Source organism: Lactuca saligna, chromosome 4 (genome assembly GCF_052625555.1).
Source record: "Lactuca saligna cultivar CGN05327 chromosome 4, ASM5262555v1, whole genome shotgun sequence".
In the NCBI taxonomy this organism is placed as follows: Eukaryota; Viridiplantae; Streptophyta; class Magnoliopsida; order Asterales; family Asteraceae; genus Lactuca; species Lactuca saligna.
The window spans coordinates 27,384,387-27,406,796 of record NC_136420.1 but is presented as its reverse complement, the minus strand read 5'-3'; the positions used below and the strand labels follow the sequence as shown (position 1 = coordinate 27,406,796).

The window sequence follows — 22,410 nt, the reverse complement described above, 5'->3', positions numbered from 1 at the left end:
AAGATGAAATGGGAGGGAAAGGCTATCAGATGGAGACGAGGAGATCAGATAAAGGGGATGGATCACCAATTGAATATTTTATTTATTACAAAAGAATTAAAAATGATATATTGTATTAATATAGACCATAATTACACTCTAAATGTAGATAAGGGCATCATTGTCAATTTGCTTTTAAAATCTGTGGATGAATAAAAACGAGCCGTGGAAATATCAGCCCCCCTTTTTCCATATAAAGCCAGTTACACTGAGTTCCCCTTCTAAGCATTAGCATCTTCATTGTAATGTTTTTACTTGAAACTTACATAGACGCAGCGGGTAAACCAGCAACAAGCTGTACTGTAACCCTTTTTTGGATGGCAAAACTAATTTTTTTAAATATATCTATAGATCTTGGAGTGATAAAATTACCATCCATGACCCGTTGGACTCTATTGAGTAACATTACAATGCATGACCCGTTTTACTTAATAAAATTATTTAACCATCTTTTAAACACAACATCTATAGATCTTGGAGTCATAACATTACAATGTATGACCCGTTGGACTCTATTGAGTAACATTACAATGAATGACCCGTTTTACTTAATAAAATTATCTAACCACTTGGGTTGTGGTGACTTGGTAAGGCATGTGGAAGATATGGTGGATAACCTATTCATCCATGTTCAAATCCTCACACCACTCAGCCCTTGTGGCCATGGAGGTTCGCCTGCAGTGACTCCAGGGCATGAGGCAAAGCTTTATGTTTGCAGCGGGGAATTAGTCGGTGCGCGAAAGCTGGCCCGAAAACCCTCGTTAGGGAAGTTCCCTTTCCAAAAAAAAAAAAATTATTTAACCATCAACTAAATATAATATAAGAATTTTATAAATGAAAAATCGAAGTTCCACCTATCATCGAGACGAGTTTGCGGGTTAATTATAGGAGACTTCTATTGAAGTTACTAACTACACCTGATTTTAAATAGTATTGAAATTGTGCTTGGGACCTTTAAAACTTAAACTATAAATTGTGCTTTTAAAGGGAAAAATGTCGAACATTCATTGATAATTGTACGTAGTAGCTAGTGTACCACACTCGATGAATAGGCTTCAATATGATAGTTCGACTATTAGTTGCATTTTTGAAACAAGTCTGCCTCAAAGGTGTATCAACCAATGACATAACTTTTGAGATCGAGCTAACATTGGATCATGTTTCGTCCTATTAATGATATATCTCATACCATATCTTAGAGATATTATGTAGCCTACAAACTAAAATAGTTATTTGTTGTGACTATATTTCCCTTAAAGTAAATTAATTAATTAGTATAAATAACTAAATGCGGGCTACTAAATTAATGGTTTGAAATGCTTTCTTAGGGGGTGTTTGGATAGGGAAAAAATGACTACTTATTAGCTTATTGCTTATTCTCACCATAATAAGTTAATTTAAGTGTTTAGATAGGATGCTTAAAAAATCAACTTATTGTAGTTGGAATAAGCAAAATAGGCTGATTTTAGTAAGCTATGAGAGCAATGCTTATTGCTTATTGCTTATTTTGAATGATTCAGAAATTACCGAATTACCCTTCAATAAACTATACATAAAACCCATAAACCCTTCAAATCCGATCGTTTGCTTCACCTATTGTTGCTGCCGATCGCTATTCCTTTTCTCCCTTGGCCATCATCCCTGGAAGCCATCGACAATTAGGTATGTTCTTGATCTTCCCTTTTTTTTCTCTGCTGCTATCGTTCCCTGCAATGAGGTATGCCTTTTTTTTTGATCGGTGACCTGTTCACGAATGTGTTTTTGTTCCCTGCTATATTTCCCTGCAACCATTGATTGTTCTTCATTCTTGATGCAACATGATTGTTTTATTTTTTTTTTTTTTTTTTTTTTTGATCAGTGATGCAACATGATTGTTTTTTTTCTTTTTTTTTAATCGGTGATGCACCATGCCCCTGTGATTATATTCCCTTTTGTTTTTTAAGGATGTTGTTCACAATTGTGTTTGTGTGTTTTTTTTTTTTGTTCCAGAAACTGCCCCTGTGATTATTCTTGTTTTTTTTGTTCACCATTGTGTTTGTGTGTGTGTGTGTTTTTTGTTCCAGAAATTGCCCCTGTAAGAGGCTTTTGGAACGAACGGGTAAAGAATTGGATAGAAATCAAATGAAAAACAAATGAGACATAATGTGGAAAGAGTTCAAATATTACGACCGTTTAACAATACTAGAAACGGGAATTTCAGTTGATCCCGTGAAAAATACAATCCCAGCATCAAAGGAATGGTGTGATAATAAAATAAAGGTAATAATTAAAATTTTTATCTAACTATATATTATTAGTATTGTGTTTTTCATGACATTCTAAATTTGTACATATAGGAAGATAAAGAGTTTGCTAAGTTTAAGGATAAGAATTTGGATGTATATCAGACATATTATGAGGCTTTATTTCGGGATACTGTAGCTATTGGAGACAAGGCTAAGGTACCTTGCGAATTTGGCGACAATAGCACTCCGAATAATGTACATCTTGTGGATATTATGGATGGCAAAAAGGATAATGATGAATTCCTCTTATTTGATGATGGTGTTCCTTTTTTCACAATGGATAGTTCTAGTATGAATAGGAGGGGAAAAAAGTTAACTCCCAGGCGTAACAAGAAAAGAAAATTTGAAGGAAAAAATGAACGAAAAAATGAAGAAAAAAGTGAAGGAAAGAGTATGACAAACTCGTCATATGAACAGAAACTCCACTGTTTTTGATGTTTTGTTAACAAGGAGCACTCAACCCTCAAGACAAACCACACAGTCACCCACAACAGAAGAATGCATGGAAATTGTCTCCACTTTCCCAAGTTTTGAAGAAGGCTCAATAGAATATTTAGAAGCGTTAGAGGTCTTTTTAAAGAAACCAACTCGTCAAACTTTTATGGTTCCAAAGAGTAATGAAACAAAGATGGAGTTTCTCAAGAGGCTTATAGAGAAAGAGAAGCAGTGTTAGACTTATCCTTTTATTTCATGTGTTAGACATTCTCTAATTTTTTGGTCAATTTTTCCCTTGCCAGATGATTATGTTTTGTTTCCTTTTTCTATGATTGTATCTATTAGGTAGACTTTAAATGGTTGTCATGTGTCAGACCTATTCTTTCAACTATTATGTTAAATTTAAACGGTTGTTTTGTGTGTGTTTTATGCAATGTCATTTGATGTTTGTTTTGTGGTCAATTTTGCCCTTGCCCCATGATTTTCCTCTTGTTTTCTTTTCAATGATGTTGCTATGATTTTATCTAGTATGTGGTGAATTTCAATGTTACCCTTGTATCCTTTTCGTTAGTAATAGGTTATATTCATGGGCAGTGACTGTGAAAGTGACAACTCATATGAGAGTGATGAAATTGAAGAAAATGAAGAGATTCAAACACTTCTTTTATGTGAGCTTGCTGTCAAAGGGTTACTATTGACTCAGAAATCAAAAAACGTGCGCAAACGTCGCCGTTCATCTACGCGTACAGGAAGCATGCTTATTAATGAAATACTTAACGATCACGAGAGCCGATGTTATCAACTTTTCAGATTAGAAGTCCCGGTTTTCAACATGTTATGTAGGGATCTTGTTGCACATTATGGGTTAAAGAAATCACGTCGTGTATCTATTGAAGAGTCCCTTGGTATTTTCTTGTTGTACTTAGCGCATGGATGTGGAAATCGGTTAGTTCAAGATTTCTTTAATCATTCTGGAGAAACAATCCATAGGCATTTTCATAAAGTCTTGGATGTTGTGGTTAACCTAAGTAAGGACATCATCAACCAAATGCTAACTACAACGAAACTATACCAGAACATATTTTAAATAACCCTCGGTATTATCCATACTTTAAGGTAGTTACTTAGTTGCAAAGTTCTGTTATTTGGTGAATTTGTGTACTTGTAAAAATAATTGGTAACTTGTTATATTTTTTGAAATTGTAGGATTGTATTGGTGCCATCGATGGAACACACGTGAAGGCCTCTGTTTCGCAACATGAAAAAATCAAATTCATTGGGCGAAAGAATTGCGTTACTCAAAATATTATGGCAACATGTGATTTCAACATGTGCTTTACCTTTGCGTGGGCTGGATGGGAGCGGACTGCACATGATACGAGAATTTTCAATGAAGCGCGAAGGAGACGTGAAGTTAGGTTTCCACTTCCAGCCGATGGTTAGTATCATTACTTATTAATACAAGTTTTATATTTTCAAACGGTATAAATGAATGACAATCATATGCTTTATTTGTACATGTATAGGTAAGTATTACCTTGTAGACGCCGGATATCCTAATACAAAAGGTTATCTTGCTCCCTGTAAAAGTTCAAACATCCGTTATCATATTCCCGATTTTCGACGTGGACAGACTTCTGCCTCACAGGAACCAAAAGGCTTTAAAGAAAAATTTAACTATTATCATTCGTCACTTCGCAATATAATTGAACGAATTTTTAGAGTCTAGAAGGGTCGATGGGTGTTACTAAGAGATATGCATGTAAATTTCGACTTCGAGACCCAAGTTAAAATTGTGCTAGCTTCAATGGCGATTCATAATTACATCAGAATGAGCGGTAGTGGTGATGCAACATTTCAAATGGCGCAAGAAGAATCGTATATTTCGCGCAATGACGAAGGACCCAATAATGGTATTGAGCCACATGACGAAGTATCAAGTACATAACGTAGAACGGAGGATATGTATATGTGTGTAGTACGCGATATGATTGCAGAACAAATTTTCTCAAGGTCAAACACTCGTGCACGTAATGGCGTATGATTTGTTTTGAAACTCTGTAGTATTTTCATTTTATGGTTTAATGTAGTAGCATGGAACTATTTTGTGTAATATTTTGGATAATATGGATTTGGAACGAAATTTGTGGTCTAATATTATTATTATTATTTTTAAAAAAATTGTTTTGTTTTAATTAGAAAAATATGTAGTAGTATGATAATTGTTTTTTTAGTTCTTATGAATAAGAAATTTTTTATTATTATTTAAAAAAAATGTTTTGTTTTAATAAAAAAAATATGTAGTAGCATGATAATTGTTTTTTTTAGTTCTTATGAATAACAAAATTATTATTATTATTATTTATAAAAAAATGTTTTAATAAGATAAATATGTTAACATATAAGAGGAAGTCATTTTTGGTCATTTTACTCATATAAGCTATTTTGTTTGTCAAACACTTAAAAATACTTATTGCTTATTCCTTATTCTCACCATAATAAGATAATCCAAACACTTTTTAAAAAACTACTTATTCCCACCACAATAAACAATAAGCAATAAGCTAATAAGTTAAAAATATATTTATCCAAACACCCCCTTAAAAAACACACTCATTAGTGTTTGTAAGCAAAAGGTCAACTGAGTTGTTGGTATATGTCATATAAAAAATCTTAATTTGACTCTCTAACCTTACCATTGAAATCAACGCCTCTCATGCCTCCCTTTTATTTTGTTTGTCGATCAAGGACAAAGGGAAGAAACAAGGTGACTTGCTTTTTTGATTGGGTTCTTGCAACTTTTCATGTTGTTTGTGTCGATATTGATATCGAGGTAATAATTTTAGATCATATAGTCATGTGGATCGTTAGACATGCCACGGTCGGCGTTCTGGATCATGTGATCCAGTTCTAGGGACATTTTCGCCCTGAATGACATACCAATGAATGACATACCAACGTGAGTTGGATCATGATATTAAACGACATCAATTTTATATGAATCGCATTGTGAGTCATGAACCAGGGAGATGGGAACATCGAATTGGCATGTTGATGTCCCCGACATGGAACACGATTTTGCTTTGGAACATTCAATGTCCATTGGAACACAAGTGAGTTAGTATGAGGTTGATTTATACTTATGATGTAAAACGATTTCAATTTTGATTCTATTGACGTAATATATTGGTTTTATATTTAACAGGAAGTAATTATTGGATTTTAAAGGAAATTAAGACTTGGGGTACATTATTTATATTTTGGAACGTCCCTCTTAGTGATTTTATTGATATAATACGTAAAATTGATTCCATAGAATCAAAATTTGTTGAATTAGTTGATTTTACACAAACCGAATTAATACAATTAATGTCTCTTAGTACTTTATACCTACATTAGTTTATAACCCGTGGAAACACGGTTATAAAATTAATTAATTTTTTATCGTAAAATTTTAAAATTATTGATCAATTATTTTAAATAAATTATTAATTAAGAGATATTTTTATTACTTATGTGAAATTATAATCGTTGATTTAAATAAATATGTAAAATTAATTTTTAATATATATTAGACATTTTTTATTTGTGAATTAATGAAAACAATAATATATAACTCAAATTTTAAATTTAATTTTAAAATAGAGAATAAATATATTAACAAATAACATCACATTAATGAGGATGCCTAATACATTTAAAATTGAGAAGTAATAGATTGACAAGTAACAACATATTAATTAAGAGGTCTAATATGATGACACATGGCAAAAGAACTACTGTTTTATTAGTATAGGGATATGCATGGCGATTCTCATGTTTAGTACACATTTTTCATAAAAACAATAACAATTACAATGAAAATGCCTCATTTATCATAGGAAAAATGTTTTTTTTTTTTTGGTAAAAGTATGTATGAGTCTAAGGATCATATTATAGTAGATGAAGTTGAAAATAACATCCAAGATAAAACATTTGTAGTGGAGACTCACGAAGTTTAAAGCCATAAGTGAAGGAGTACAAGCCACTATTACAAGAAGTAAATTTTCGGTTTTAAGTTTACATCCAAACAGAATCACAAACTAAGTTATTAGTCTTGTAATTCATTATATAGAGGCTGGGGTGGGTTGATGTTGTCTGCAATAATTTGTGTAGGACTCCTAAAACACTATATAAGAGTTGTTGATGATGAAAGTTTTGTGTAACGGGCAATGTGAGATGACCCTAGCGGTTGTCATAAAAAAAAAAGACAAAACTGCAAATTTGGTCCTTGTGGTATTCAAAAACTTTGGATAGGATCCAAAAAGTTTCCAACTTGCATGGAAAGTCCAAAATCAAAGTTTTTCTGGGTTTTTGGTCCCTGATACACTTGAAAAGTCGATGTTGCCCTTTTCATTTCTTTTTTATATTTTCTTTATTTATTTTGGTATTTAAATAATTAAGAATAAAAAAATAAAAAATAAAATCTCACCCAACCCTTTCTCTCTCTCTCTCTCTCTCTCTCTCTCTCTCTCGTCTGCAACCAATAACACTCACATATATTGCTTTTTTCTTCAACATTCAAGAACACTGTTGTTTCTTCCTCACTCACATCCTCTCTCGACTCCGACTCAGGTGAGGATTTTCTTTGTAATTGGTTACACGAAACCTTCCACACATTCGCCTTGGCGTCCTCGTGTTCATTTACTTTGCGCCAGGAAACAAAGATCAAGCAGAAAAACCATAACGATTTTACCAGAACTTCAAACCCTAACTCTGCAAATCCAGAGATTACCTCCATGGCAAGCGGTACTGCGAAGCCTATATCTCAACAAAACCCTGAAAACGAAATGAAAATTAAAGGCAAGATATTGATTTCTGAACAAAACTTTGTCTCCGTCTTCCTCCATCTCGATTTAGGAACATCAATTGTCAAATATACAACACTATCATCTTCTTGAAATCTCCAACCTATTTTTTTAATCAATTTTTGATCTGGAAGCCTTGAACTTTTGGAATCAAATTTTGAACCAATTTTTATTCGTCTGGGCTCTATGGGGGGGAGATGAAATCTAGAGTTGAGTTACAGAGTAAAATCGGAGGTCCAAGAACACGTAGATCCAAAATCGGAAGTCTAAAAAAAGGGATTTTTAGAAGAAATCAAGAAATTTTTGTGTATATATGTTCTTGTAAGTTTCAGAATTAGACTCCGAGAAATTTGTTGCTGTTGTGTTTGTTATGTTTTTCCCCCTTCTTCTTCCATCTCGATTGTTGTTGCCAGACGCAAAGTGAATGAGGCAACGGAGCTGCTATCGCTTGCCACCCGTCACCGACCACCACCTCGTTGCTGCCACTGATGTGAACCATCGCCACCTCAGAATGCTGCTTCCGTCAACCCTATCTGTCCAGCCACCACTCTAATTTGAAGGTGATTGCCTTACCCCTCTTATTTGCTTCATCCGATTGAGACAAGAGACTTACTGTGATAAGATTGTTTCCAATCGATGTGGGTGCTTTGCGTTAGAATGTGTGTGTCTTTGTGTTTGGGTTTCAATTTCTTTCTATTGCTTGATTTTGGCTTTTGTTCATCAATTTGGGGATTTCAAAAATGAAGTCCATGAGATTTTTTAGAAGACGAGAGAGAGAGAGAGAGAATAGTGGGTGGGGTGGGGATACTTTTTTTTTCTTTTCTCTTTGTTTGTTAATTAAAACAACATTAGAATAATTATAAAAAAATACAAAAAAAGAAAATAAAAGGGCATAATTGTCTTTTTAAGTTTTTTTGGACCAAAAACCCAGAAAAACCTTGATTTTGGACCTTCTATGCAAGCTGGAAACATTTTGGATCCCATCCAAAGGTTTTTGAAAACCACAAGGGCCAAATTTGCAGTTTTCCCTAGAAAAAAGAAGATGGGGAACAGGTGCGTTAGAAATATTAAAGCACGAGACCTTTGGTAGCAATTAATGTCCAACGATTCACCAACAAAACCAAGCTGATACTTGTAATTTATTTACGTTGATTTATATAGAGATATATACAGTAAAGTCGCAATATTTTCATTGATTTGACAAGAAAGTCATAAACTTTATTTTATTGATAGTAAAGTCCAAATTACCGGCAGTTTTTGACTCTTTTACCATTTTTTTTCCCGGTTAGCCGGTAATTAGGACTTTTTTTGTAAACAAAATAAAGTTTATGACTATCTTATCAAATCGTTAATTAGGACTTTACTGTTAAAAAAAATAAAGTTTAGGGTATTTTTGTCAAATCGTTGAAAATATTGGGAATTTAGTGTGTATATAATTTTTTTGGTTAGAAATTTAATGGTATGATACTCTTTAAGCATAAAAGTTATTGAAACTTTCTTTAATCAGCTAGATCCTTTTAAAATCCTTTACGTTTGCTTCTTGTTAAATCGTTTTTTTAATCTCAACAAACTGACATTGAAAAAAATTGAGATAATCAAGAAAGAAAGAAAGAATCAGGGTTGTGTTGGTTTTTTTCAGTCTAAAAAATGGAGAAATTAGAAACCTAAAAAAACGAAATTGCCTTGGCTTTATTCAAACACAAACAACACATGCCTAATTAAAAGGTGTGAAAGTGCAGAAGGGAAAGAATGGCAATTTTGTTTTTTTCGATTTCTTATTTCTCCATTTTTGGGGCTGCAAAAAGCCAACACAACCCTGATTTTTTCTTTCTTTCTTTCTTGATTATCTCAATTTTTTTCAATGTCAGTTTGTTATGATTAAAAAAACGATTTAACAAGAAGCAAACGTTAAGGATTTCAATAGGATCTAGCAGATTAGTGAATGTTTCAATAACTCTTATGTTTAAAGAGTATCATACCATTAAATTTATAGCCGAAAAAAAATTATATATACACTAAAGTTTCAATATTTTCAACGATTTGACAAAAAAAATCCTAAACTTTTTTATTTTTTTAATTTTTCTTAATTTTTTAATTTTTTATTATTTTTTTTACAGTAAAGTCCTAATTGACGATTTGACAAGAAAATCATAAACTTTATTTTTTTGATAAAAAGTCCTAATTACCGGCTAACCGGGAAAAAATGTTAAAAGTGTCAAAAACTGTCGGTAATTTGGATTTTACTAAAAAAAAAATAAATTTTAGGACTTTCTTGTTATATCGATTAAAATATTGGAACTTTACTGTATATATCCTATTTATATACAATACGTAAAAAACTTCTGTGTTATATAAACTTTCGTGTAGTGTGGTTTTTCATAGTTTCTTATATTTACAACGAACTCAAAAAAAACTTTTCGGTTTTTGAAATACTAAAACCCAAACCATTGGTTTATGCTTAGGTGTCGATTTTTTGGTTTGCTTTCGTTTTTCTCGGTTTTTTGGTTTTTAAGTTCCGTTTTACTTACCCTTTTATTCCTGTTGTACTAACAAATCCTTCTTAATAAATTAAGGGTTTTTTTTTTTTTTTTTTATTTTTTTTATCAAATGTTAATTTCTTATGAGTTTTGACACTTATCATTTTGAGTTATTTTTGAAATAAATATTATCTACTTGTCAATTTTTGGTTTGCTTCATTTTTTAAAATTAAAGTCATATATTTATATATATAAAGTATTAAATATCATAAATATGATATTAAATTACAATAAATATGTTTTTTTCTTATTTTAAAATTATCCATTAAAAATATTTTTTGTTTACACTTTAATTTAATGCTTAATTTTTTTTTTAAATGAATTCGTGTAATATACGGATCTCACACCTAGTCTAACCTAATAAATGAAAATCAATTTTGTTAAATATCATATTTTTATTGAATTTGATACATGTCATTTTTTTAGGTTTTTTTTTTATTTTTCTTAAATTTAAAATCGAAATTTTAATAAGATATATATATATATATATATATATATATATATATATATATATATATATATATATATATATATATAGTAGATCATTATATTAAATATCTTAGAATATGTATTAAATTGATTACTGTATTTATTATATCATTTGTATTTCTACAACACTATTGCTTTAAAAAATCACATGATGCTTATAATTTTATATTAAACTTTTATTTTTAATAAAGTCGTGTATCACACGGTCTTATACCTGTTAGGAGAAATAAGATATAACAATATATTCCATTTAAAGTGGTGATAAATAATTAAATCTTACCGGTTGAGAATACTCAAACGTTTATATTCCTTTACACTTAAAAGAAAGAATAAATGAATGAAGATATGATTACAAGAACAACTTTCAGAGAGAAATACAAGAACCCCAAACTAAATGAACCAGCTAGCTAGGGAAGAGCACCACATATCCTCCTTATCACTCCTTCTTGACCCGTTAATGGCCTGATCTCGCTCATCTTCACCATCGCTTCTGCAAACTCCGACTTGAACTTGGAAGGATTGTTGCTATATTCCGAAACAATGCTGTCTGTGGACCCACCACTGTAAAGCACCTGATCCGATTCAAGAAGACCCTTCTTTTGTATCAGATTCTTGAAGTAGTTGTAATCAAACGAATTGGGAGTCACCAAATCTAGTGGTGCAAGATTTCCGTTTCCATCGTTTATAGGGCAACCACGTCTACGTGTGCTAGCAAATCCAGCATCAATATCTGATCCATTGCTGTATATTCTGTCACGAAACAAGAAGCATTGAGCTTGTCCAATTGTATGAGCTCCTGATAAAGCAACCATGTCCCTTGCGTTAAGTCCGTTATCTTTGAAGGTGGAAATAAGTGAATCGAGCGGAGCTTTAAAGCTAGGAAGACTGGTCTCCGCTAGAACAAGGCTAGCGGTGGTGGAATCTCTTCTTCCGAGCTTCACCGACCACGACGGACCACCAACCATTTCTGACGCATCACGGGCAGCCACCGTGAGTATGTCTGCACAAGATACAACTCCGGGACATAGTTTCTCCACCTCAGATTTTGCAGCATCTATCACTTCGTAGCCTCTTACAGATCCCTTATTAGGCAACGCATTCCTTTCTCCTACTATCGAAGGCCCGTCCTCCAACATGATCGATGCGTCACAACCTTGAACGAAACAGTCGTGGAAATGGAGACGAAGGAGGGAAGCCGCCATGCGACGTTCACGAGATATGGCTGTTCTGATGGTGGTTCTGATTGTACGGAGTGCAGTGGGACATGTTGCGTCGTAGAAGGTAGAAGATAACTGTGCGTTGCAGGGTGTGTGGTTAGTAACTGAGAGAAAGAGCAAGAAGAAGATGGCTGTAGAAATATGTCGAGAATCCATTTTAGAGATGGTTTTATTAATTTATGTAATCCGGTTGAAAGTTGGTGAGAATGTGAGATGAATCGAAAGAAAACAACGTAGCAGAGATTTATAGGGTTGAGTGTATAGAGAACGCGTGGTAAAGCTGTCTTTGTTTGATCAACAGAAGAATCATAGGGAGATGGGCTGATTTTGTTCACTTGCTGGTAGATGCATGGAAGAAGGGTGATTTGACTTTTTCATATGTCAATAAATCAACTAAATTAAAAGGGTTAAGTGAATTGAATCTATTTATTTTTGTGGTAATGTTTACGAAGTAAAAAATTTATGTAGGAATCTAAAGGTTTTTTTCTACATGTTTTTTTCTTATTCATTTGAACACATGGTATTTTTCTAGAATTTTTAAATTTTCTATTTTCCATTTGTTATTTTATTGTATTTTTTATTTTATTAAATTAAAATTCCACATTTAATGTGTAAGGTAATATATATGTAAAATATTTATTAGAAAAAGTTTATATATGTAATGTATTCAATACATTAAAATTTCATTAATTTTAATAATTCAAATTTTTTTAATTTTTTCTTATAAATTCAAACTTTTCAAATTGTTAAAATTTTATATTTATTTTTTTTAATTAAACCTATGTAATACATGAGTTTCATACGTAGTATCCACAATAAATTAAACTGTAGTGGTTCAATAAATTATACACTACAAGAAATATATCCTTTAGCGGCGACTATGGGCTTTACCGGCGACGATAGCTATAGTCGCCGGTAAAGCCCATAGTCGCCGCTAAAGGTGTCGCCGCTAAAGAGTTGTCACCCGAATCCGCACTTTCCCCCTACATTGCATCTCAACCGTTCGATGAGATATCCAATCCAACGGGTGGGGTGCCTTATCCGGTCTAACCTAATACCGGCGACACGCATGTCGCCGCTAAAACCCTAAAAAAGTCGCCGCTAATTGTATGCTAAAAATGACGCGGTACCCTTCCCTCCAGTTTGTCGCCGCTATTAACAAATGTCGCCGGTATTGATCTCGCGTCGCCGCTAAAGGTGTCGCCGCTATTGATGATCCCAGATAAAAAAAAAAACGCACGCAGATTACAGCCTTCTTCATTTCCCTTTCTCCCTTTCTGTTTGCTTTGAGCTCCTTCACCATTTTTCCGATTTCTTCTTCAATCTCCTTCTTTCTAGCAAATTTCTCCCTTCATTGTTCCAAGCAAGTGTCCCTAGGTGTGGTTAAAGGTTTGGGATCAATTTCTACCTCCATTTCTTGAAGAAAGGTAAGTTTTATTTTGATGATTTCATTTTTGTGTTGTATGAATGATAATAAATTGCTCATGTTCTTTATTTTTGGTGGTGTTGTTTTGGATTAGAAGCATTGTTCCAAGCAAGTGGTTAAAGCTTTGTGATCAATTTGTAGGTGCCTCCATTTGTTGAAGAAAGGTAAGTTTTTTTTTTATGATTTCTTTTTTATTTTGTATGAATTTTGATTTGTAGCTTTATGTAGTGATTGAATGATAATAAATTGTTCATATTTTTGTTTTTGGTGGTATTGTTTTGGATTAGAAGCAAGTTATTCAATTTTTTGTTTGTGGTTATTTAATTGCAATTAGTTGTATAGCTTCAAGTTATATTTATATGTGAAATTATGTGATAATTGTCATATGTGAAAATTGGATTGTATATTTTGTATTTGTTTGAATATATGTGAATTTGGTATATATATTCCAATGTATGTGTGTTTGATGTATATGTGGTATATTAGTAGAAGTTATATGTATTTGTTATAAGTAGAATGTTATTGTGTGTATGTGAATGTATGTATGTTTGTTGTAAATGTGATATATGATTGTGAAACTTTTGTATTTGGTATAAATAGGATGTTATTATGTATATATGTGAAATTATGTGTATTTGGTTTAAATAGGATGTTATTTTGTGTGTATTTGTATTTGATGTATATGTGGTATATGTATGTAAAAGTATGTGAATTTCACCTTCTTATGTATTATGTAAAACTATGTGGTTTTGGTATAAGTAGGATGCTATAATTGAAATAAAAAAAAATACATTATTTTTATAATTTGAAAAAAAAAACACAAAAAAAAACTATAAAATTGTTTAAAAACTTATATACAAAAAACTAGAAAGCTTCTAGTTTTTACCCAAGCTAACTCCAAATTAATTAACCAATAAGTTATATAGTTAACTTATAATTGGAAAAAAAAACACAAAAAAAATTATAAAAATCTTTAAAAACTTATATACATTTTAATCTCGACGGTAAAAAATACAACACAACAACATAATACGTATGTAAAACTATGTGGTTTTGGTATAAGTAGGATGCTATAATTGAAATAAAAAAAAAATTACATTATTTTTATAATTTGAAAAAAAAAACACAAAAAAAAACTATAAAATTGTTTAAAAACTTATATACAAAAACTAGAAAGCTTCTAGTTTTTACCCAAGCTAACTCCAAATTAATTAACCAATAAGTTATATAGTTAACTTATAATTGGAAAAAAAAACACAAAAAAAATTATAAAAATCTTTAAAAACTTATATACATTTTAATCTCGACGGTAAAAAATACAACATAACAACATAATACGTATGTAAAAGTATGTGGTTTTCTTATAAGTAGGATGCTATAATTGAAAAAAAAATACATTATTTTTATAAATTGAAAAAAAAAAACACAAAAAAAAACTATAAAATTGTTTAAAAACTTATATACAAAAACTAGAAAGCTTCTAGTTTTTACCCAAGCTAACTTACAAGTAATTTTAATTAAAAATAATTAAAAAAATGCATAAATAAAAATTTTTAATTTATTTTTTTCATTTCTTTATTACTTAATTTTTGTATTATTTTAGATGTAAAAAAATGTGGATTGAAAAAAAACAATGCTAATTCTGTATACTAAACTCTAAACCCAAAATTATGTTTCAGCAACATCATGTCTATTGATAAAAGCTGGACTACTAATCCATATCGAAACCATCCCGAGTTCCAAGCAGGACTCAAAGCTTTTATTGAGAAGTCGACCGACCAGCACAACTCAAATCAAAACTCAAATCAAAACTCTTAATTTAACGGAAATGCATAACATGGAATGGTTTGTATTGAATAGCTGTGAAGAAGTCAGACAGTATATCAAGTAATTAATCTTATCTCTAACTTTCATTCTTAATTTTATATTTTATCTTTTTAAAATCTATATCTTTTGGTCATCAACATAGGAAATTCAAATCTGAGCATCCCCAAAGTGATGAAAAGAGAGAATTTTGTAATTGGTTTCGTGAAAAGGTAATATAAATTAATAAACAAATTTTTTTCATTGATCTAACGAATACATAATACATATTAATTTATAATTGTTAGGTTCATCAAATGAAAATAGAAAAATCTCCAGAATTCCACGAAGAGTTGTCGGTTCTTGCAATGGGCCCGCAAATGAATGCCTATTCTTACACCGCATGCATAGTCAATGGTGTTAGGTTTATGGTACTTAGTCGTGACACACAACGTACAACACAAAACTCTGGGGTTTTAGCGGTGGGTGAGAAAGGCGAGAAGTATTATGGTCAGTTAGAAGAGATTATAGAGTTGAGGTATACACATGATTATTCAACTGTACTATTTCGTTGCAAGTGGTTTGATACTCGAATAGGAGTTATTTCTAGTGATAGTTTCACCAGTATCGACACACGACGCGAAGCATACAAAGATGATCAACTCATATATGCGTCACAAGCCAAACAAGTGTTCTACATCAGAGAGCCAAACAATAACCATCGGTGTGTTGTCGAGCATGTTAATCATCGAAGTATTTGGGATCTACCATCGAACGATGACCTTGTTCAAAATGTTGACAATGTCTCACACGAAAATGTAGACGATGTCGATGTACTTCAAAATATCTCTTCATCCGATGCTCCACTTTTTATCGATTTCAGCATGTACTTTCAAAACATTCCTAGAGTCATTGTTGATGTAGAAAGTGCATCTGAAGTTCCTCCGCCAACTGGTAGAGTCAATGATGTTTCTGATTGCGATACTGATTACGATGACACCGATTCTGACTATGATACCGAAGAAGACACTGAAGGATATGAGAAAGATTCTGATTAGAATAGTTCTTATGTAATATGTATTTGTAATATGTGTTTATAATATGAACTGTATTTGGATTTCTAGTTTAAATGGAAATGTTTATTCCTATCTAAATGTTTATTCCTATGTAATGTGTATCTATAATAAAAATTGTATTTGTATATCTTATAATTTTTCAGGAAATGATGAGAGTGTGGCTGTTGTTTATGTTTACCATGGCTGCTGTCATGGGTCGTGGACATGGGGGAGACGGAGCTGAGGACCCACCTTTCCCAGGTGGTAGAGGTCCTGGCCAGCACGAGCAGGACGGTAAGTCTTATCATGAATTTTTATTTACTATTTTTGTTCAATTATCATAAATTAAATGTCGTTTCTAATAATTTTTAATTACATTTGTAGTTGAGGGACGTGCCCGAAGGAAAGCTCGAGGAAAAGCAAAAAATATAAAGCTTGAAAAAGCAATCTTGCAGAACCAGGGGAAACCAATAGCCATGCAATTTGATAGAGATATCACATTTAATCCCGTAGGAGAGGCGGGAGACATGTTTTCCCGAGAAGTTGGGAAAACAATGTGGCAGATGGTCCCTTTCGACAAATGGAGTTGGAAAAGAGTTTCCCCTGAAATAAAGGAAACTGTATTACAACATTTAGCGGTAATTATTTATTTAAATATATTTTATAGGTTTAACTATAATTGTTTCTTACTTGGTTAACTTTTTTTTTTTTAATTGTAGACAAAGTTTGATCTCAATCAAATGTACCAGGATGCACAAGCTACTTTATGACAGAGAGTTTTCAAGCAGCCTTGTTAAGAGGTTTTCGAGAGCGTAAAGCCGACGCAAAAGAATATTTCAACATGGTCGGAGGGTATGAAGATATCCCGAGAGCATTGGCAAATCCTCCGGATGGTATGCTTGTTGATAACTGGGAGAAGACAGTTGAGTATTTTCAAACTGACGAACACAAAATTGCTTCAGAAAGGAACAAAAAAATCCGTGAAAAGCAAACAACTGTGAATCGTGGGGGTTCGAGCTCGTATAGCAGTACTTGCTATAAGAAGGTACCGTACGATACATGTAATTATTTATTTAAAATATAATCTAATTTTTAAACTTAAACAGAACCTTAAGAGAGTGGAAACATTTCGCAAAGCTCACACCGATAAGAATGGTGTATTTGTTACTGCTGAATCGGAACAACAATATGTAAGTATTTAATTATAATTTTATCATATATTTAAATGTTTATTTATACTTAATTGTTACTCACTTTTGGGAGTTACAGAATCGGTTAGTTGAAGAGCTGCTAGAACAAACTCAAGGTGAAAGTGAGTTTACGCCAACTCAAGAAAGAGCTACGTTCGAGAAAGTATTAGGAGAGCGACGTGGCCACATTAGAGGCATTGGCCGCAAACCTTCTGGTCTCCCGACGATTCCACAGCCTTCGCAACCATCACAACCACCATCACAACCATCACAGGTAAAATAGCAATCTACTTTAGCATCGTAAAATGCATGTTGATTTGGTAGTTTTGGTTTTGTGGTGGTTATTTACTAAAAAGTTTGGTAATTTAGTTTTTGTCCCAAGTGCAAAATATAGCAATGTACTTTGGTTTTCTATCTTACTTTAAAAATAACAATGTATTTTGATAGTTTATGTTATTAATTATGTAGTTGGAAAATATAGCAATGTACTTTGTTTATGTTTGACGATCTAACTTATAATTTTATATATATATTTTTATTAATTATGTAGTTGGAAAATCTTCGTGCAATGCTCGCCGACCCGGCATGTAGGGATGAGCTTTATTCGTTTTTTCAATCCCAAAACAATCAAGGAAACGATGGGAACAGCGATGAGGGTATGTAAAGAATGGGTTTTATTTGCATATGTTGTTGTTTTGCTACTCGGATAGTATGACTTTTGATATTTAATTGTATATTGGATGTTTGTTTGACACTATTATGTTTGATATTTAATAGGATGTTTGTTTTGTAATTAGCGTCGACACTATTGGTTTTGATATTTAATCGAATATTGTTATTACCGGCGACACTTTTACCTGCGATATTATCACCGGCAACACTTTTATCTGCGATATTATCACCGGCAACGAAAATCGTTATTTAAAAAAAAAATTGAAAAACAAATTACCGGCGTCACTTTTACCGGCGACAGTTATCATTACCGGCGACAACTTTTCCCGGCGACACTATTAGCGGCAACATATGTCATTACCGGCGACAATATTATTAGCGGCGACAATTGTCAGTAGCGGCGACATACTAATAGCGGCGACTATTATCTTTAGCGGCGACAAGTTGATCAATAGCGACGAGTCAGTACCGGCGACTCATTACCGGCGACGCGTCGCCGCTATTATCATTACCGGCGACATTTGGGACTTTTACCGGCGACTTTTGTTGCCGGTAATGGCCTTTTTCCTTGTTGTGATACAATAATTCAAAGGACTATCATATATAAATATTCTGATTGCATATTGAAATCTATCATTTTTTTTTTTTATAATCCATTAAATTTACAAAGTTTAAAATACGGTGATATTACTATCATTTTTTTATAATGCATTAAATTTTAAATTTTATAAAGTTTAATAGATTGTGATAATTATTCGTTCCACACTCATGACTTGCTTCTTACATAATTTAAGATAGAAATGATATTACATAAAACTTAAGGATTCAATAACTTAAATTGATATATTTAAATTAAAATACATTAATTAGTAAAATTTATTAGGTTATTTCTTCAAGTATGAGTCTTGTAATAGATTAAAAGTAATATTTTAATGATTCTAAGATAACTTCGTCAAATGTGAGTCATGTAATAGTGTAATGGTTATGTTTTTATCAAAGATATAATTATATTTCTTTTGAACTCTACGAATAATTTTGTATAACGTTTCATTTATAAATTGTTAAAACTTTAAATTATTGATATTGATTTATTAAATTATATTTTATATTATTTTGAGATATATGTAATAAAAAACAATGCATAAAACCAAAATAAAAAGTTCATTTTATCTGATGCAATATATAATTATATAATAAATAATAAATAATATAAACAAATATTTGTGTCAATTATAAAATAAATCTATATGATTTAATATTGGTTAGTACGATATATATATATATATATATATATATATATATATATATATATATATATATATATATATATATATATATATATATATATATATATATATATATATATAATAGGGGTATATTCATTTAATTGAATGGTTCAACTAGCATCAAACAACTCTATTAAACTCTAAACTCTTGTTGAACTCTCATTGTTATTGCCCTATATAGAAGATAAATATACAAATAACGTCAATGTGAGGCTTTTTTGACATTTTCTTTTCAACACAGTTTTATGAACATATATACTTGCATGGTTGCGTCTTGTTGTCTCCGCTGCAATACCTCATGCCACAACTGGAATTTATTAAATTAAAGTATAACATACTTACATACGTATGGAATCTTTCACTTGATATATATATATATATATATATATATATATATATATATATATATATATATATATATATATATATATATATATATATATATATATATATATATTATTTTGTTTTTACTAATTATTGTATGTAGAATGCACAGATCTGAACTAACGGATGAAATTAATGAATGAACATGATTTGATAGTATATGATATTTCAATGGGATAGCATGTATCATATAATTACATAAATTTTAGCAAAAGTGCATTTTGGACAATTAACTATAACTATAAAAGGAATTTTTTGGATTTTTAGGGATAATTATTCTCCTAATTTTAAATTTTTGAATTTTTTTAATTAACTCGATTTTAATTCTAATGTAATTTATAAACATAATCGATTTTATTCTGTTACAATATTTTTTTTATTAGAATGATGCTCTTTCAAAATTTTATTCAATGAGAATATTATTAAAGAATAACAAAATTCTTGAATCCGGGATTGAAAAATAACAAAATTCTAATATATTGTTATACATCCGAACTTAAATACAAATTCATATATATTCTTACAAACTAAAAGTCTTATACATTTTAATATAATTATACATATTCTAAAAGAATATGAACAAAAATGAATAAAAATCTTTAAAAATAACATTATTAAAATGTGAGTATGATTAAACTTTATTCATTCTTCAAGTTATTCTTATTAGTCTTCAACGCATTTTTCCAGCAATTCCTATCACAAAGACAATAAAAACTAAGAATGATTAAAAACATGTTACTTGCAATTAATTATCACTTTATATATTATGTTAGAATACATAGAATATGAGAAAATACACATAATATATTAAGGCAGAATACATAGATTTTATTCTGGACGAATATATTTTGACAGAATACATATAATACATTCAAAAGTATCATATTTACTACTAATATAATTTTAGATTCCAAAGACATAATAATGAGGAACAATAGAAATTGGAATTCAAAATCACAAATTGAACCAAAATAATACACAAACAAATTAATTACCTTTTTAAATAATTTTCTAGAACAAGATGATGTAAATAGATCTAACACTACAAGAAATATACCCTTTAGCGGCGACACTATTAGCGGCGACTATTGGCTTTACCGGCGACTTTAGCTAAAGTCGCCGGTAAAGCCAATAGTCGCCGCTAATAGTGTCGCCGCTAAAGGGTTGACACCCGAATCCGCACTTTCCCCCTACATTGCATCTCAACCGTTCGATGCGATATCCAATCCAACGGGTGGGGTGCCTTATCCGGTCTAACCTAATACCGGCGACACGCATGTCGCCGCTAAAACTCTAAAAAAGTCGCCGCTAATTATTTGCTAAAAATGACGCGGTACCCTTCCCTCCAGTTTGTCGCCGCTATTAATAATAGTCGCCGGTATTGATCCTCGCGTCGCCGCTAAAGGTGTCGCCGCTATTGATTGACCCAGCTAAAAAAAAAAAACGCACGCAGATTACAGTCCTTCTTCATTTCCCTTTCTGTTTGCTTCGAGTTCCTTCACCATTTTTCCGATTTCTTCTTCAATCAGCTTCTTTCAAGCAAATTTCTTCCCTCATTGTTCCAAGCAAGTGTCCCTAGGTGTGGTTAAAGCTTTGGGATCAATTTCTACCTCCATTTCTTGAAAAAGGTAAGTTTTATTTTGATGATTTCATTTTTGTGTTGTATGAATGATAATAAATTGCTCATGTTCTCTATTTGGTGGTGTTGTTTTGGGTTAGAAGCATTGTTCCAAGCAAGTGGTTAAAGCTTTGGGATCAATTTCATTTGTTGAAGAAAGGTATGTTTTTTTTTATGATTTCTTTTTTATTTTGTATGAATTTTGATTTGTAGCTTTATGTAGTGATTGAATGATAATAAATTGTTCAAATGTTTGTGTTTGGTGGTATTGTTTTGGATTAGAAGCAAGTTATTCAATTTTTTGTTTGTGGTTATTTAATTGCAATTAGTTGTATAGCTTCAAGTTGTATTTATATGTGAAATTATGTGATAATTGTCATATGTGAAAATTGGATTGTATATTTTGTATTTGTTTGAATATATGTGAATTTGGTATATATATTCCAATGTATGTGTGTTTGATGTATATGTGGTATATTAGTAGAAGTTATATGTATTTGTTATAAGTAGAATGTTATTGTGTGTATGTGAATGTATGTATGTTTGTTGTAAATGTGATATATGATTGTGAAACTTTTGTATTTGGTATAAATAGGATGTTATTATGTATATATGTGAAATTATGTGTATTTGGTTTAAATAGGATGTTATTTTGTGTGTATTTGTATTTGATGTATATGTGGTATATGTATGTAAAAGTATGTGAATTTCACCTTCTTATGTATTATGTAAAACTATGTGGTTTTGGTATAAGTAGGATGCTATAATTGAAATAAAAAAAAATACATTATTTTTATAAATTGTAAAAAAAAAACACAAAAAAAAACTATAAAATTGTTTAAAAACTTATATACAAAAACTAGAAAGCTTCTAGTTTTTACCCAAGCTAACTCCAAATTAATTAACCAATAAGTTATATAGTTAACTTATAATTGGAAAAAAAACACAAAAATAATTATAAAATTCTTTAAAAACTTATATATATTTTAATCTCGACGGTAAAAAAAAACAACACAACAACATAATACGTATGTAAAAGTATGTCGTTTTCTTATAAGTAGGATGCTATAATTGAAAAAAAAAATACATTATTTTTATAAATTGTAAAAAAAAAACACAAAAAAAAA

General features: G+C 31.1%; 1 protein-coding gene across 1 annotated transcript; it reads right to left on the bottom strand.

Annotated features, from left to right (window-relative positions):
• Positions 1 to 10,920: 10,920 nt before the first annotated feature.
• On the bottom strand, positions 10,921 to 12,103 carry LOC145038376 (lignin-forming anionic peroxidase-like). The gene has a single exon (XM_078986762.1). It carries the CDS (start codon positions 12,003 to 12,005, stop codon positions 11,040 to 11,042), a length of 966 nt encoding a protein of 321 aa, XP_078842888.1. The 5' UTR covers positions 12,006 to 12,103; the 3' UTR covers positions 10,921 to 11,039.
• Between the last annotated feature and the right edge of the window lie 10,307 nt (positions 12,104 to 22,410).